Source organism: Delphinus delphis, chromosome 21 (genome assembly GCF_949987515.2).
Source record: "Delphinus delphis chromosome 21, mDelDel1.2, whole genome shotgun sequence".
NCBI lineage: Eukaryota > Metazoa > Chordata > Mammalia > Artiodactyla > Delphinidae > Delphinus > Delphinus delphis.
This window is the reverse complement of record NC_082703.1, coordinates 21,768,501-21,784,539: the sequence shown is the minus strand read 5'-3', so window position 1 is coordinate 21,784,539 and position 16,039 is coordinate 21,768,501. Positions and strand designations below refer to the sequence as shown.

Below are 16,039 nucleotides of genomic sequence, written 5' to 3'. Positions count from 1 at the left end.
GTAATCATGCATAGCTCCATAAAGAATCTAGATATAATGGACTCCTGTTATAATACTACACCAGGGACTGATTATATAAGGGCAGTATTTTGGCACAAAGATGTTCTACTCTCTTATACTGTAAAGGGACATCATTATAAGATTCACAGATGATCCCAGGAGCAGCCTTAGAGAAGGTGCGAGTATATTTAGACATTTCTTTGAGTCTCATGGCTACATGTAAGTCTTATAGTTAGAGAGGTTTTGTTGGCCATAGAAGTTGAATTCCACAATCCATAGGCTGGGTGTTCCTGGGTAAACTAATAGCCTCATCTTCTTTCCATACAGTGTCGGGGAAGAGAAGGCGCTGTCTGCTGTCAATGAGGACATGGGAGTTAAAGCCCTGTGTTCTAGTTTCTTTCTCTCTGCTGGTTGGTGGTGGCCAGAGGATCGGTCTCCTGCTTTTCTGAGAGGTATGTTGTGGTCACGTGGTCCTGCGCCGTCTTCACTGTTTCTTGCTGCCCTGCAATCCTTCTAGTTGCTCAACATGGAACGTTTCTCCGCTTGAATTCAGATGATCGTTCGATTTGGTCTGTTTTTCAATGTTTGTTTGGTTGGGTTTTTTTGCATTTTTAAAAACTAAGAAATATTTATTACATTATTTTCTAAATTGTCCTAATATATTTTGCTGCATAAAAATATTTCTAACATTATATAGCACAGCTTCTTTTCCAGGAAGCTTTAAAGAGTTCATAAGCGCCATGAAATAGTATGTTTAAAAATTTATACGAATGTTCTAATGTTCATTTTTCTGAGGGGGAGGAGAGCTCTGTCTTTCATTTAGTTCTTAATTCCCAAAGGATTAAGAACTATCTTTCTATAAAATTCTGCATCGTTATTTAAAGGAACTCACATCCCTGACTGGTGGTCTTCTGGTCTCAGTTTGAATAGTAGTTTACTACTTTGGGAGGCAGCCTATCCCCTTGTTAAACTGTTTTAACTGTTAAATAGTTCTTCTTTATATATATTAAAAGAATTTTCTACAATGAAAGCTTTTCCACAAAAGAAAGGGCTCTCTCGAACATGGGTGGTATTTGCCACCCATGGAAATTCACTACATGAATGTTCTCCTGGTATATATGCACACTCCTCTCCCCAACTGGCCATCTTTTTCTTTCTGCCCCATCACCCCAAATATCTAATAGCCTTCTCCAGACTCAGATATAGATGGCAGTCATCGTCTTGGAATAGCCGGGTCCCCATTTTCTCCAGTGTTAAATCCTCTGCCTTTAATTCCTCCCCTAGGAGAGGCTCATTAAATAGTGGAGTATTGAATGTTTCTACTTCCTTTTCCAAAAATTACTTGGATGCTTTATATTTTTCTTGTTTGGTTTGTACCTGTTATATTGAAATTGTCATGAAAATCATGATTATCCGATGACTTACCAAGTGACCGGCCATGCTGCATGATAATGCTTGAATTGAGTGAGCCTGGTAGCGAGTAGGCAGAAGGGGAAAATGGCCTTTGATAGTAACTCAGCGGACTCACAGTGCCTCCAGAGTTTCCATTCAGTGTTATCTGGCTCTGAGAAAAGTGCAAAGACATCCTGTTAAAGCACACGGACCCCTGTAAACATCACTCCTTTAGATGACAATAATTGCTTCCATTCACATGACAGTAATCAGCTGCCCAGTATTTATTTACTAACTGATGTCGAGAAGGGCATGGAACTTTTTTTTTCAGTGTCTTCACTATCTTCTTTACTCTGAAAATCACTCTCTTTATATGTCAGAGGGCACAGGAGGTGATTAGGAGAATGGAAGCAGCTGACCAGTGGGCACATTGCTCTGCCAACAGTGATGTCCAAAGATATCAGAGGAGCCAGTATAAAGTAAACGTGGAGGGTGAATCTGCTCTAATGTCGTGACTTAAATCACACTGCTCTGGGTGTAGGATTTTAAAAGAACATTCTTTGACAAGAGGAAAGTGATCGGTTCTCAGACTTAATCAGGGAATCCTGTAGCGAATCAAGGTTTCCAGGGCAAGGTGACTAACATAAGGAGGACAATTGTTTGGATTTATATATGTCATGAAGCAATCTATTCTGGAAGAATCAAATACCTGGTGAAGCATCAGAAAGTGGTGTTAACCCACCGGCTTCTTCCTACTCGTGTTTCATTTAGCACGTTATAGGCCTCTTTTTGGTTCCTTAATAATTTATTGTTTTGATTGCTTTATATTTGAGTATTTTCATATCCCCAGTGGTATTTCAAGATTCTTGTTGAAGATGGTTATATATATGCTTTTTAAACATATTTTTCTGTATAACATGCAACCTGGTGCTAATAGGATAGTAGATATTCAATAGATACATATTCTTATTGAATTGAATCAGCTCAGTTAGAGAGGTGGAGCTCACTATTAAGCATGCCTGTCTGTCCACAACATAGCACTGAGCATTGTGGAGATTGTATAATGCATGCAAATAAGATAAAACATTAGTAAGAGCATTTAGTTCAAACACCTTACAGCTGAATACACACAAAACACACATATGAGCATAGATAAAGAACCATAATTTGTGACCTTTATCTGCTTATTTTAAAACAAATTAAACTTCTCTCGTATAGGCCTGAAACATAGGTAGTCAATTAATTGCACATTTCCATGATTTTTCACTTTAAAGCAGATGTTTTCAAATAATGTAGAATTAATCTAGTTTCATTACTTTATAGCCATACCACACCTGTCCTAAAGTCAGTAAGCATATCATTACAATGATTGTGCTTAATGATGAACTACTGCTCTGAGCTGTTACAGAAATCATTGTTAGTAACCCCATCTTGAGGGTCATCTACCCTAGAGCACTGGCCATTCAGAGAAGTGTCACGCACTGATCTACTCAAATGCTTCAGAGTGCTTATATATCTTCGATGAATTATTCGAGACTATTTTTGCCTCCTTGCCCAAATCCAGTTTGGTTGATCTTTGTAAATATAATTTAAATATTATTGTTATAATTAATGTTAAAGGCAGGAGAATTCTCCTTAGTAAAAACTATCATGTTACTATGTAACTAAACTTAGGAAAGTTGCCCTGCCTCCTATTTTGATGGTTTCAATAACATTGGTTATGGGTTAAACAAAATAAAAGCTGCAGATAGATTTAGCCTTTCATCATGTTAAATCAATTAGGATTTTACTAATGAAATAATACTATTAGAATTTTAGAAAATACTTTATTATTATAGTGAAATAATTATTAGGAAAACCATCCCATGGAGAAGGTACGTGCAATTTAAACTGTTACTTGAAACTAAGTTCAGTTACAGTTGGCTCCACAAAGCTATATGTATGCCTCTCAGGCTCCTGAAGAGTCTTAGAAACAGTAAATTAAATAGGCTAGTACATAAATTAATACACTATCACTGCTTTGTATTTTTGAGTAAAGGCATTCCTTAGAGTTTTAAAAGTAAAGAACTATTGAAAGCATAGTAGAACATGGAGAGGCTCATGCCTGTTGCGCTCCAGGTACTAGTGGCAGGGGAGGTATTAGCTGTGGAAAAGGAGGTTCCTTCTGTAGCTAGTCTCTGAATGCAACATTTCAGGGGAAAGTTTTATACCCAGCTGTTGAATTAATACTGAAGCCCATCTAAAGTATTATTAAGTATTTAGTAAAGATACTAAAAAGTATCTTTTGTCTTCTGTAATTGCAACGTCTTGAAAAACATATAGTTTATAATATTTCTCCAGGCATGAAATTCACAGATTTATGACCTTGATGCAACATAAAAATTATGTAGCACAGCTAAAATTTTCTCTATGACAGTGCATATTTAGAACTTCATTATGAAATCAATTTTAGAAAAAAATTCCCTTTATTTTGCCTAAAGTTATGTGCCTTTCAAATTGAAGCTATTATCTATACTTTATATGCAATAGAAAATCTGCGCCATAAAATTTTGAAACACTTTAGGCATTTATAAATCATTTATTAGGGACTGCTTGCCAAGTTGATATATTTAGATGAAATAAATATGTATGGGAAATATTTATATATTGTTCTAAATGGAAGACAAATTGTTGATATATAAAACAATAAATATTCATAAATTTCTATACTGGAGTGTCTTGGGAAAATAATTCCAACAAAATCATAGGGCTAAGTTTCTGCAATGTAGATTAAGGTTATTTGCATCTTTCACTCCTGTTGGATAGATGGGTTCAAAAGATGTAGCTGTTAATGAAAAGGGAGCAAGAAGAATTAACATCATACAGTGAGTAATCATGTATGTGACAAATAAGGAGATGTGAACTGTTCACACAGGGCACATTCATATGAATCTCTGAAGTAAACTGTTATCTACCAGGATTTAATACTGGATTAAAATTTTAGACTTTCTCTACTAGTCATCATCATACGTATACCTATCTAAATTTCTGAGAAAACTTCTTATTAAGGCAAATCACTGTACAACTCATTAGCTAGAGCAACACAGCGTAAACATAAGTGACTCTAAAATGAATGAAGAGAATATAATTGACCTTTTTAGCCCAAAATAGGTTTATGAGGATGAATGTAATGTATTTCCGTAACAGACTGTACGGGATCGGTTTAGATGGAATCAACATGTATGCAAATAAAAATGCTCGACTGCAAAATCAGATGGCAGACAAGAAATTGGTCCTTTCGGTCTTTGGAGATCTGTTTAAAAAATGATGGAGCATAGGAAAGAAGAATAATTACATGCATGATAGCAGGGATGGTTAAAGTGATGCCATCTGTCATGGCAGACTGCTGACCCAAGGCTGGGCAAGGTGTTTCAGAACAGTCAGTTTGTCAGAGTCAGCTATCTGCAGCTCATGTGGGGTGTCTGAGGAGTACTCCCTGGAGGAGCAGGAGGGGTGCTCGCCCTGGGAGGTCTGTAGTGAGAGAGCCTGTGGCGTTGCTGTGGCTAAGGCAGGCAGGAGCAAGAAGAAGGGGTTTGTAAAAACAATGCAAAAACGTCGGGGGTCTTTGCAGGTGTGAAGGCCCCAAATCAGCAGGTGGTAGCAGGGTAAGTGATGCTGGGCTGGAGCCACCATCTGGTGAAAAAGTGGTTGGGTTAAAAGTTACCACAGAAGGAGGGCGTGAAGAAGAGGCTTCTGGTGGGGTTTGTCTGTGTGTTTGTGAAGCATTTACCTCCAGCACATTGGCGGTTAAGTTCTGGTTTCCGAGCTGAGTTTGAGGAAAAAATAATGAGAAGAGATATAAATGATCCAATTAATAAAGACACCTCTTTTTGCAATGTGGCAGAGAAGGCAAAGCATCGGTTTTATTTGCAAGCACTCTAAGGAAATATATTCAGAAGAATTAGGTGCCAACCACACAGTAGAGGAAAAGCATGAAAACATGCAGAAAAGGAATCCAGTAAATGTTTTTTGGAAATAAGACCAGTTTTCACACAGCTTTAGTTTGGGGTGAGGGCTTAAGAGTGTTGGCGTAATGGAATTTTTTTTTTCTCCAAAGTTTTGGTTTTTGCACTTGTGACAACAAATTAATATCAAGTCATTCATTGGTTGGCAGAATTAGTTTTCCCTTCACCAGATTTCTCCCTACTGCCTCCTTGTTGGACAATGTCCCCCAAATATAAATCAGTTTGCCTCATGTTTTTCTGACTTTCAGATCTAGAGACTGATCAAATTAAAAACAACTAAATGGAGAGGAAATTTTGTTTCCTTTCCACTCATTGAATCTCTATTTTAACTTCACTATAAAATACTAAAGGAATTGAACTTTAAAATATCCTAGCAGTGCAAATAGTGGTACCTTTGTGTGAAAATGAAAAAAAAAACAAAAAAACAGCCACTGATGATGTTAGAGTATACCCTAGCTGGTTAGAACTACTGTCGGCTTAAAATCTTAGGTAAAGGAGAAAGAAACTGAAGGAGAGAGAAAAGGTTTAATACCTCCAAGGCTAAACATGGCGGAGGGGTGGTCTGTAAAAGGAAGAGAGCAGATGCCCCATTAAAGGTGTCATAGCTATCCATTTTCACCTTCATGATAGCTGACCACACAGGGCAAATATGATGATAAGTGAATTCATTCAACATGAGTGAATAAAACTCTGAAGCAAATTTTGTTTCTTACTCCTCACCCCCACCTCCAAAATAAAGGTTTTTTGAGTGTTCAGTATGGGGCCAGTTGTAGCATAGATAGCCAAAGTATTATAGGATATTAATACAAGGATGGGGAATGTATTAAAGAAAACTGTATAAACTTAAAAATCTTGCCTAGTAAAGATTTAAGTGATTCTTGGCCAGCCATCATCTTCCTAACAGTTGATGTCATGCAGGCTGTTGATCTCATAAAAAGTTATAATTAATTTTTGTCCTCAGAATTTTAATTGGAGAGTTTTAAAAAATCCATTATATAAAAAGGTCTCTTGGCCACAGATACCTTAAAAATCTGAGAGCTATTGATCCTTCTCTTAGGAAAAATGCACAAATTCATGTATGCATAAAATTTGCATCAACTTTAGGGGTTCATGGATACTTGAAAGCACATCTTTAATCTAACAGGTTAAGAAACTCCAACCCTGGATAAAAAGACAGATTTTTCTATTCTATTCTTATCTAGTGAGGTTTTGTTGTTGTTGTTTAAAGACACACATTTTAAATGTGATACTTTTATACTCATATGTGGGCATTGCAAACTCAGGTGCTGACCCTGGGCCAGGAATGTATCCAGAACGTGCAAATCAGGCTAGGGGTTAGATAAGAGGGAATGACGGTCCAATCTCTACGTCTGCATCTTTATTGCTGTCCCGATACAGGGAGGGGGAAGGGTAAGCTGGGACGACGTGAGAGAGTGGCATGGACATATATACACTACCAAATGTAAAACAGATAGCTAGTGGGAAGCGGCCGCATAGCACAGGGAGATCAGCTCGGTGCTTTGTAACCACCTAGGGGGGTGGGATAGGGAGGGTGGGAGGGAGACCCAAGAGGGAGGGGATATGGGGATATATGTATATGTATAGCTAATTCACTTTGTTATACAGCAGAAACTAACACACCATTGTAAAGCAATTATACTCCAATAAAGATGTTAGAAAATAGAAAAGAGGGAATGATGGAAACTGGTAGAAGGCAAAGGGCATGTTGCCCCAAGCCAGGCAAATTAAAAATTAACTCAGTGGCAACCAAACAAAGAATATCTATAGTTATAAACCCTTAGGCCTTATGTTTTTTGGCTCAGTAAATGTAGAATCTGGAGGTGGAAGGGGAATAGTTGGATGTGGAGCTTGGGGTACAGAGAAAGGGAGCAGAGTCTGGCAGGGCCAGGCTGAGGGTGAGGTGAGCAAGGCACTTATCTTGGGTGCAGAATTTAACGGAGTGACAAAAACTCAGTCATGGAGATAAACACTATTTTAATGCAATCTTATGAAAAAAAAATCAAAGTCAATACAAAAAAAATCCAAACTGAACAAAATATCAAAAATTTAAATAATGAACAGTGCCATGCCAGGTCATATTGAAGACTGAGGAAAAAGGAAAAATTTGTATCCTGGATTTTTAATGGAAGCAATAATATTATAATAAAATAATAATATTTTCAAAATTTGTTTTTTCCCAATCTCATTTTCAGTTGAGACAATAGCCATGCCTGACAAATTTCCCTTGGCCAACGATGATCTTAAACAATTTTTAACTAATTTAAGATGAAGTTAAAATTGTAATAAATTCTGTTTTGGTCAAAATAAAATATTGAAACTTAAAATAATGTTCAGTTTTGATACACTTACTTCTCAACTTTTCAGTATCTTTTAAACTGCTGAAATGTCCTAGAAAAAAATGACATACATACATAAAAACATACGTATATGGGGGAAATATTTTTCTTTCTGTCTCAGACTCTAATTGGCTTGACATGGCACTGTAGTCTGGGATCTTAACACTTCCCTCTTGAATGTCTTTAGTGGTTGAACTTCTAGGCCTCATTTCTCAAGAAACGTATGAAATATGTCTTAAATATCAAGTGAAAGGATGTGACAGGTTTTGTTCTCTACTTTTCAATAGAGCTGATAGTAATTTACTTGAAAAGAATATCTAGGAGAGAGTTATACAAAAATCAATCTTTATATTAAGAAATTATTTGTATCTTATTAGGTGTCATAATGGTATTTTCATTATTTTTTTCTCTTCATCCATTAGATAGAGGTACTAAAATTTCTACAAACCTAAGGATACCATACCTTATATTGGATTTAAACTACTACCAGGCTAATTGAGGTTGACAGTTGAAAACAAGTGACAAAATAATGAAAATTGCTGAAGCCTTGTGATGGGCTACTTAAAATGGGTTTTATTTTATAATTATCCATATCACTGTTAAGATTTACAATTTCCATGGTAACTTTAAAAGAAACAATTTAAGACTTTCTCTGAAAAAACAAGTTCGCTTTTACATACCACCCCATCTCCTTCTGTGATAATCACCCCCCTCTCTCACAGCCCTCCTGAGGGAAAGAGGAGGAAGCCCCTGGCTGCCATGTTTGTACCAGGCAAGCCCATTTTATTGTTTAGGAGGGGGAATAACTGAACTAAACTGGGCCAACGAGGCACTGCCTCTTTCCAGGGAATTTGAATTAAATGATACTGAATGCCCCAGTCAGGTAATCGTGTACCCCACAGTCCCAGATGCAAGTTCACACATAATCAGAGCCAGAGAATGTCATGGAAATCCACAGGCAACTTGGAGAGCTGAGAGGGCAGAAGCTAAGAGAATGTGGCTGACTTGCAGGGAGGCGAGACAGGAACTGGGTGGCCTCTAAGATGGACAAAGAGAGTAGCTAACTGGTCATTCCCCAGGCCCCCTAAGACCTGGCTTTACTGCCTGCATTTCATGATACAAAACTGCCCGGTAGCCTCAGAATAAAAACCCTTTTTCCCAGAGGTCTTAGCCTATAGTCCCTACCCACAACCTGGGTGACAAGTGATCTAAGATGGTCACACAGATTTGGGCACATTGATGGAGTGTGTTGTCTGGATCAGGGGAGTGAATATTTCCACTGTGCTACTCAGATCAGGAATATGATTTTGACTCCAAGAAGGTGTCACATCTTAAGAACATTGCCAGAACATGGGGTTCAAGTGTCAGATTATATCAGAAACTGAAGGCACTTGAACCTCCTGGTTGAGCTGTGGGTCTAGAGTCAGACAGACGTGACAAGTTGTCTACCTTCCCTTGGCCTCAGTTTCCTCATGTGTAAAAATGCAGACATTAATAAAACCCAACTCCTAAAGCCTGTGAAAATTAAATGAGAAAATGTATGTAAAGTGCTAGTTCAGCATTTTGTGTGTTGCAATAGCTCTCAATAAATGAGAGCCATTTTTAAAAAATTAAAATGCTTGGAAGGCATAGGAATTCTTTGCCCAAAGCAAAGAGCAGGGTAGAGAGAAGAGTAATGTGAAAAGGGAGACAACTTCATCTCTTTTACTTCCTGTTGATGAAGTACAGAAGTTAAGGAAGGCAGAGTGCCTCAATAAGAGAAATACTTTCTAATACTTAGATCTGAGAATTGCCCAAGCCTTGACTAGCTGTTCCTACACTAACTGAGCTCTCCATACCTACGTGTATTCAAGAAGAGGCAGGCTGCTCTTCTATTTGGAGGTGTTATAGAGGGGCTCCTAGGTGATTTCTAAATTCATACTGGAATCCCAAATATTCTCGACTGTTCAGTCATTTAACACACACACACACACACACACACACACACACACACACACACACACACACACACACACACACACACACACACACACACACACACACACACATACGTCAGGTGGAGGATTTGCCATAGACCTGATCAATTGATCTCATAACAAACCCATAAAAAAGAAGTCATGAGATATTGGCTGGCCATCCTAATAGAACACGTGAGTGATCAGAGCTGGTGCTGCTGGGACTGGTCCAGAAGGCACACTCTGTATTCTACACCCTTTCTATCATCCCACACTGCTGACATTTATCATGATTCGGCCTTCCTTAAAACTTCTACATCTTGATCCCATGGAGCAAAAGAGATGAGTTTTCTCCTTTGTCTACATGACACTGAGACAAAGTCCCCTCTGAGTCCCCAGCATATGTGCAGGAGGAGTGTGAAAGTGAGGCTTTGGCAAATGCTTGATGACATTATTTCGTAGTAGAAGGGCCAAGTTTATCCTCCTGAAGCAAAGGGCACAACACTAACAAATGCCAGAGAAAATGTCTGGGGTGTAGACTTTGCTGTCTTTCGAAGCTTCTGGTTTAGGCATTCACTTATCTGACACTGAGAACAATGTGACATTTTTAGCAACAGGATGTCTGTTCACACAGTGACAGAGGGTAACATACCTCATTTTGTGTTCTCTCTCTATATAAATTTGTAGGAGGTAAATTAAAACATATGCAGCTTATAAAACAATATGTTGTATTATCAGATACAGAGAGAATTAAAATTCCTAATGGTAGGCTGCAGTTTTCTTCTTACACTAATGGTCAGACTTTAATGAAAACAGCAAAAGTATGTAAATGAAACTTCCAGAACACTAATGTTTCCTTTTCACCTCTCAGTGTAGAGCATTTTTGTTTCTTGGGACTGCTAATTTCTTGGGAGGATAATTCTTTATAATAGAGCATATATTTGGCTAATTCATGATGTGTAGCTGACAGCTCTTGGCATTTACTGAGACTTCTTGCAAGAATGTGGAATGTAAGTATTTAAAACGAAAAGGTCACCACCGTGAAAGGCCATTAGGTGGAAAATCAGACAAAAGTAAAGTGTATCACAATAGGCAAGATGTGCAAACATGTCTAGACACCGATCAGTGGATGAATGGATAAAGAAAATGTGGTATATACAGACAGTGGAAGATTATTCAGCTTTAGAGAAAGAAGGAAGTCCTGTCATATGAGACAACACGGGTGAACTTTGAGGGCATTATCCTAAGTGAAACAAGCCAGTCACAGAAGAAGAAATACTGCATGATTCCACATATATGAGGGCTCTCAAATAGTCAGGCTCATAGAAGCAAAGAGTAGAAAGGTGGTTGCCATGGGTGGGGGAGATGGGGAGATGGGCGTTGCCGTTCACAGGTGGAGTTTCAGTTATGCAAGAAGATGACATGATTACATTCTAGAGATCTGTGGTACAACATCACGCCCATAGTTAACAGGACTCCATTGTACACTTTAAAATGTGCTAAGTGGGTAGATCTCATGTTAAATATTCTGACACAATTAAAAAAACTCAGAACCGCAACAGTTTTATGCCACCTTTTGAGAAAGTGTTATGAAAGACTATACACTGTCATCTCGGAACCAACTGTTGGTTGGATGAAACAAACTTTTATCTACCCATTCGAAGAATGTACTATTGAAAATAATATATTTCCTTTTCCCAATCAGATGCATAGTTTGGAAAAAGGATATTATTTTAAAATAACAACAGTTACTCCATAGTGAGAGATTATTATGTAGCAGGCAGTGTCTTATTCAAACCCCACAGCAATAGTGTGAGATGAATGCTATTATTATCCCCATTTTATAGATGAAGGAAGTGAGGCTCAGGGAAGGGGAATAACTAGATGAAAGGTCTTACATTAATAACCCCTTAAGGAGCTGATTGTCCAATTGTTCTCCTCCCAGTCTCTCTTAAACTCACAAGAAAGTTCCCCTCCCCACTTCTAGGTCAGCGGTAGGTTAGCAGACCTCATCTTACACATGTACTGTCAGCAGCATTTATGCAGTTAATCATCTCTCCTTGATATACTTTCCTCACTTTCCTGGATTTCCTCCTCCCTTGAACCTCCTTAGCTGATTCCTCCTCTTACTGTTGGGATGCCCTTGGGCTCAGTCCTTGGGCCTCCTCTTTTCTCTGTAGTCATGCTCTGGTCATCTCATTCAGTCTCATGGCTGCAAAACCATCTATAAGCCGATGGCTTAGATCTCCAACCTGGACCTTTCACCTGAACTCCAGACTCATATATCCAACTACATAGTGGACCTCTCCATGTGGATGTCTCATAGACACCTCAAACTTACCATGTCCCAAATGGAACCTCTGATCTTCCCACAAAGCTGCTCTACTCACGGTTATCCAGTCTCAGTGCACAAAGCGTGGCAAATTCCATTTTTCCCCGTTGCAAAGATGCAAAACTTTGAAGTCAGTCTTGACTCTTCTCTTTCCCTTACCTCCAACATGCAATCTGTCAGGAAGTCCTATTTACTCTACTTTCAAAATACATTCAGAATTCGATTTCTCACCACCTCCACTGTTTCCACCCTGCTCGGAGCCACCGCCATTCACTTAAGTTGTTGCCATAGCCGCCTACCTACCTGGCCTGCCGACTCTCCTTCTTGCCCTACTATAGTTTGTTCTCCACTGAGCTGCCAGAATGATTCTGTTAGAATATAAGTCAAATGATGACAGCCATAGCCTTAAAATCCCCCAATGACTCCCACTTATATTGAGAGTAAAAGTTGAAATCCTTGCAATGGCTTCTAGGAGCATCTGGCCTCTGGCCTCTGTTACCTCTGACTTAACTTCCTCTTACCTACACCTCACATAATTCCTCTCCTTCCCTATGACTCCCTTGCTGGTCGATGAGCAGTCCCAGAGTGCTTCAGCCTTAAAGCCTTTACACTAGATATTCCCTCTGCCTGGAATGTTCTTCCCCCTTCAAAGCTGTTCTATCGACTGCATGAAGACTCTTTGACTCTCCTATTTAACATGGACTCTGCTCCCCACATCCCTGCTCAGTGCTGCTTAGTTTATTTACATAATCTCCTTCTAATGTATGTAGTAATCTACTTATCTAAGTTTTTATTAATATTTGTCCCCTCGACCCTCAACAAGACTTTAATTATCAATGGTTTCAAATGCAGCTCTGTGACTAGAACAGACGACACATGCCCAATAAATATTTGTTGAATGAATAAAAGTGACAGCATCTCAAATCTTAACTTGTGGCATGGTGATTCCCTGAGGATTGTATTATGAAACCAGCTGTCTCCGGTCAGCCTGGACGGTGACAAAGCCATAGGGAAGAAAGTTATCAACTTAAGTTTCCAAACATAATAAAATGATTTAGAAGAACCAAACTATGTCAGATGAGTGAACTGAGCTGTGAACGTGGTAGCATTTGCTCTGATTGCTCCTACACCTGCTTCCAGGGACACGTCCTGGGACACAAGTAAGTCTGTTGTCTGACACTAGCCCAGCCGTGTCTGTGGTGTGTCAGCTTGACTTTGCTCCCTACCTCATGGGATTGTGGAAGTTATTAATAAATGTGAATAAGTTGGAACAGCATCTGCATATAGTAAACTCTTAGTATTTGTTAGGTGCTATTGTTATTATTTCATAAGGGCTTTTAGAAAATACTACCTTTATTCAAAGAATTTACTCTAATGAATGAATTTTGCATATCATGATTAGCTGATGAAGGAAATGTTTTAGTAGAGGTATAGAAATACCCACTTGTCTTTTTAATCATCTAAGCTTAAGGTTTCTGCTTTATGGGTGTGGCAGGGAGGAGAGGATTTTGGTGTCAATCAGATGCCTGTTGAAGATTTTCTATAAAGCTTAAAAATATATCTCTTCAAGGATATGTCTTGAATGATCTTTAATAGCACAGCTACAGGAAATAGTATTATACGAATTATTTACTCAGGTATGAGTGTTTTCTAGACTCCCACTACTGCTGCAGTTGCTAGTGTATCTTTATAAATGGCTACCACTTACGCAGGGCTTGCTCTGTCCTAAGTAATTTACCTCTACTATCTCCCTACTCTTATCACAACCTAAGAATTAAGGATTAATTAATATTCTCATTTCTTTGTTCAGACTCATAGAGTAGTTAGGATGGTTGCCTCATCACATAGTCAGTGATAGAGCTTGGATTGAAATCTACAGTTTATCGTTAAAGCTTATTCTCTTAACATTACATCATTTTGTGGAAAAGCCAAGAAGACAAACACATTTCTCTTCTAACTAGATTAATAAATATCAGCAGAATGACACTATGGGAGAATTTTACGTATAAGCGAATAAAGATTTACTTCTTAATAGTCTGAGTACTAAAGATTGATTAATATACTTTCTGAAATTGTAAACTTAAAAAGGTAGAAATTGATCAAGTTTCAATGAAAATGATTATTGAACTACAAGAAAATAAACTCTGGTGGAATTAAGATGAATGTTTCTTGCCAAAGTGAATTATAATGGACAATTATTTTAAGAGTTTTTACACATGTAAATAAAGTACAACCGAAGTACTCAAAGGTCTGGCATGAAAAATATTTCTTTAAAACTTAAAAGTACTTTGCAGTCTTACGTGATAACCAATCATCAGTGATTTCTTATAAATACCTGAAAGGAAGAAACTGTTAAAACATTTTATTTCTGGATAAAGGATCTATAGATATATATTTCTTTTTATGTAGGTATTTTTTAAATTAAAAATACCTAGAAACTTATCGATGAATTTACGGTTTTAAATAGGAAGATGGTTTCTTTCTCCTTTCCTGATTGCAAACTGGCAAAGCATCGGATTACATAAGAAGCCCAAACCAAAGGAGTTAGGGTCTCTACAGAATGCTCTAAGAAGAGATTGGAAAGTGTAAGGTACCACTTGGCAGTCTGAGGACTGAGAGGCCGCAGCAACTGCAGGTTTTTGTCTCTCTGGCTGAAGAGGTATCTTTGCAGTCTCTGGAGAAAGCTCAGATGGCTGTTTGTGGCTTTCAGGATCGTGTCCTGAAAGGGGAGCTATCTGAATGGAAAGAGATGCTGTGTGTATCTCAGGCACTGGGTTAGGGGGTGGTGAGCAAGGCCTTTTACGAAATGATGGTACTTCAACAGATTTGGAAAACTGTGGAGGATTAAAGGGGATGCTACTTCCTGGATCCTGGTTATGGATTAGTTTCAATGTAGAGATTCTCCGAGTCTGAGAATCTTGCGTGTAGTCCTCTTGTAGAAATGGGGTACTCATGTCAGCTTTTGGTGGGGAACCTGTGCTGGAAGGTGGTGGTAGTGGATTAGTGATTTTTTGTGTATATGAAACAGTTGTGTTAGATTCTTCAGAATATACAATTGTCTGGCTGGACTCATCATTAGAATACATAGTTCCCTGAAGAGGTGTTTTGTTAGTAAAGAACTCTGTACAGGAGGGAATTTGTGTGTTAGTTACTAATTGGTCTAAAATGTCACCCTTTGTGTGACTGGTTATCAAGGAGCTACAAAAGCTCTCTTTTCTGGGTGGTGGAAGGGGTGCCTGGATTATCAAAACATCCGAAGAAAGAAATAATGTTGAAGGAAAAACAGAGAGAAAGTCAAAGTTAATCATTAAACCAGTGTTAACTCTACCCTTAAAGTAAAGCAACGTGATACCTTCTTATTATGCTATACATTTTGATGGCCAGATTGAATGATCATTTTTCCTTTGTTTAGAATGTGTTTTAATTTATTATCAATAGTTGCCCTCTGGAGGAAAATAGTTTTATAGAGAATAGAGAATACATTATAAAGTTTGTCTCCATCTACATTCTGGGAAATTAGGTTAAAAGTGAACATATGTTCTCTTGGCATATTTTTAGACCTTGAGGTATATATATATATATATATATATATATATATATATATATATATATATATAGTATTTATATATATATATATGTATGAGGTATATATATATATATATATAGTATTTACTCACATTGTTTTGGTAACACTTTTCACGCCTGTAACACAATTTTACTAATCTCTCCAACACAGAGTTTCTTTAGTTAATATAATGAGCAGTTGTATAACTCATATTTATTGAGTAAATAATATATTGCTGACCTCATAACTTTGAAATCCAAATCATCAGCTGACAGTTTTTTAAGAATTAGAAAATATCCTAAAAATTATGTCAGAAACTGACCTGCTTTTATCAGCTGAATTAGAAAACATATTCAGAAACCTGTTTTGAACTTAAGACTTGTCTTCCATGTTGTAAATACAAGTCAATACGAATACAAAAGCAAAACCATATC

The 16,039-nt window shown here is 37.8% G+C and overlaps 2 protein-coding genes across 19 annotated transcripts in view; both read right to left on the bottom strand.

Annotated features, from left to right (window-relative positions):
- The window catches only part of LOC132417760 (sorbin and SH3 domain-containing protein 2), a 206,858-nt gene that overhangs the window by 69,132 nt on the left and 121,687 nt on the right, over window positions 1-16,039 (bottom strand). For all 18 annotated transcript variants that reach the window (XM_060001549.1, XM_060001552.1, XM_060001551.1 and 15 more), the window contains one exon: window positions 1,426-1,564. In XM_060001549.1, the coding sequence (XP_059857532.1) occupies window positions 1,426-1,564 (139 nt within the window). The remainder of the gene's footprint in view (window positions 1-1,425; window positions 1,565-16,039) is intronic.
- LOC132417764 (uncharacterized) lies at window positions 9,739-15,630 on the bottom strand. The gene has a single exon (XM_060001575.1). It carries the CDS (start codon window positions 15,346-15,348, stop codon window positions 14,500-14,502), a length of 849 nt encoding a protein of 282 aa, XP_059857558.1. The 5' UTR covers window positions 15,349-15,630; the 3' UTR covers window positions 9,739-14,499.

Coding starts and splice junctions, on each gene's coding strand:
- LOC132417764 (XM_060001575.1), bottom strand. CDS start 15,348: ATGATTAACTTTGACTTTCTCTCTGTTTTTCCTTCAACATTATTTCTT.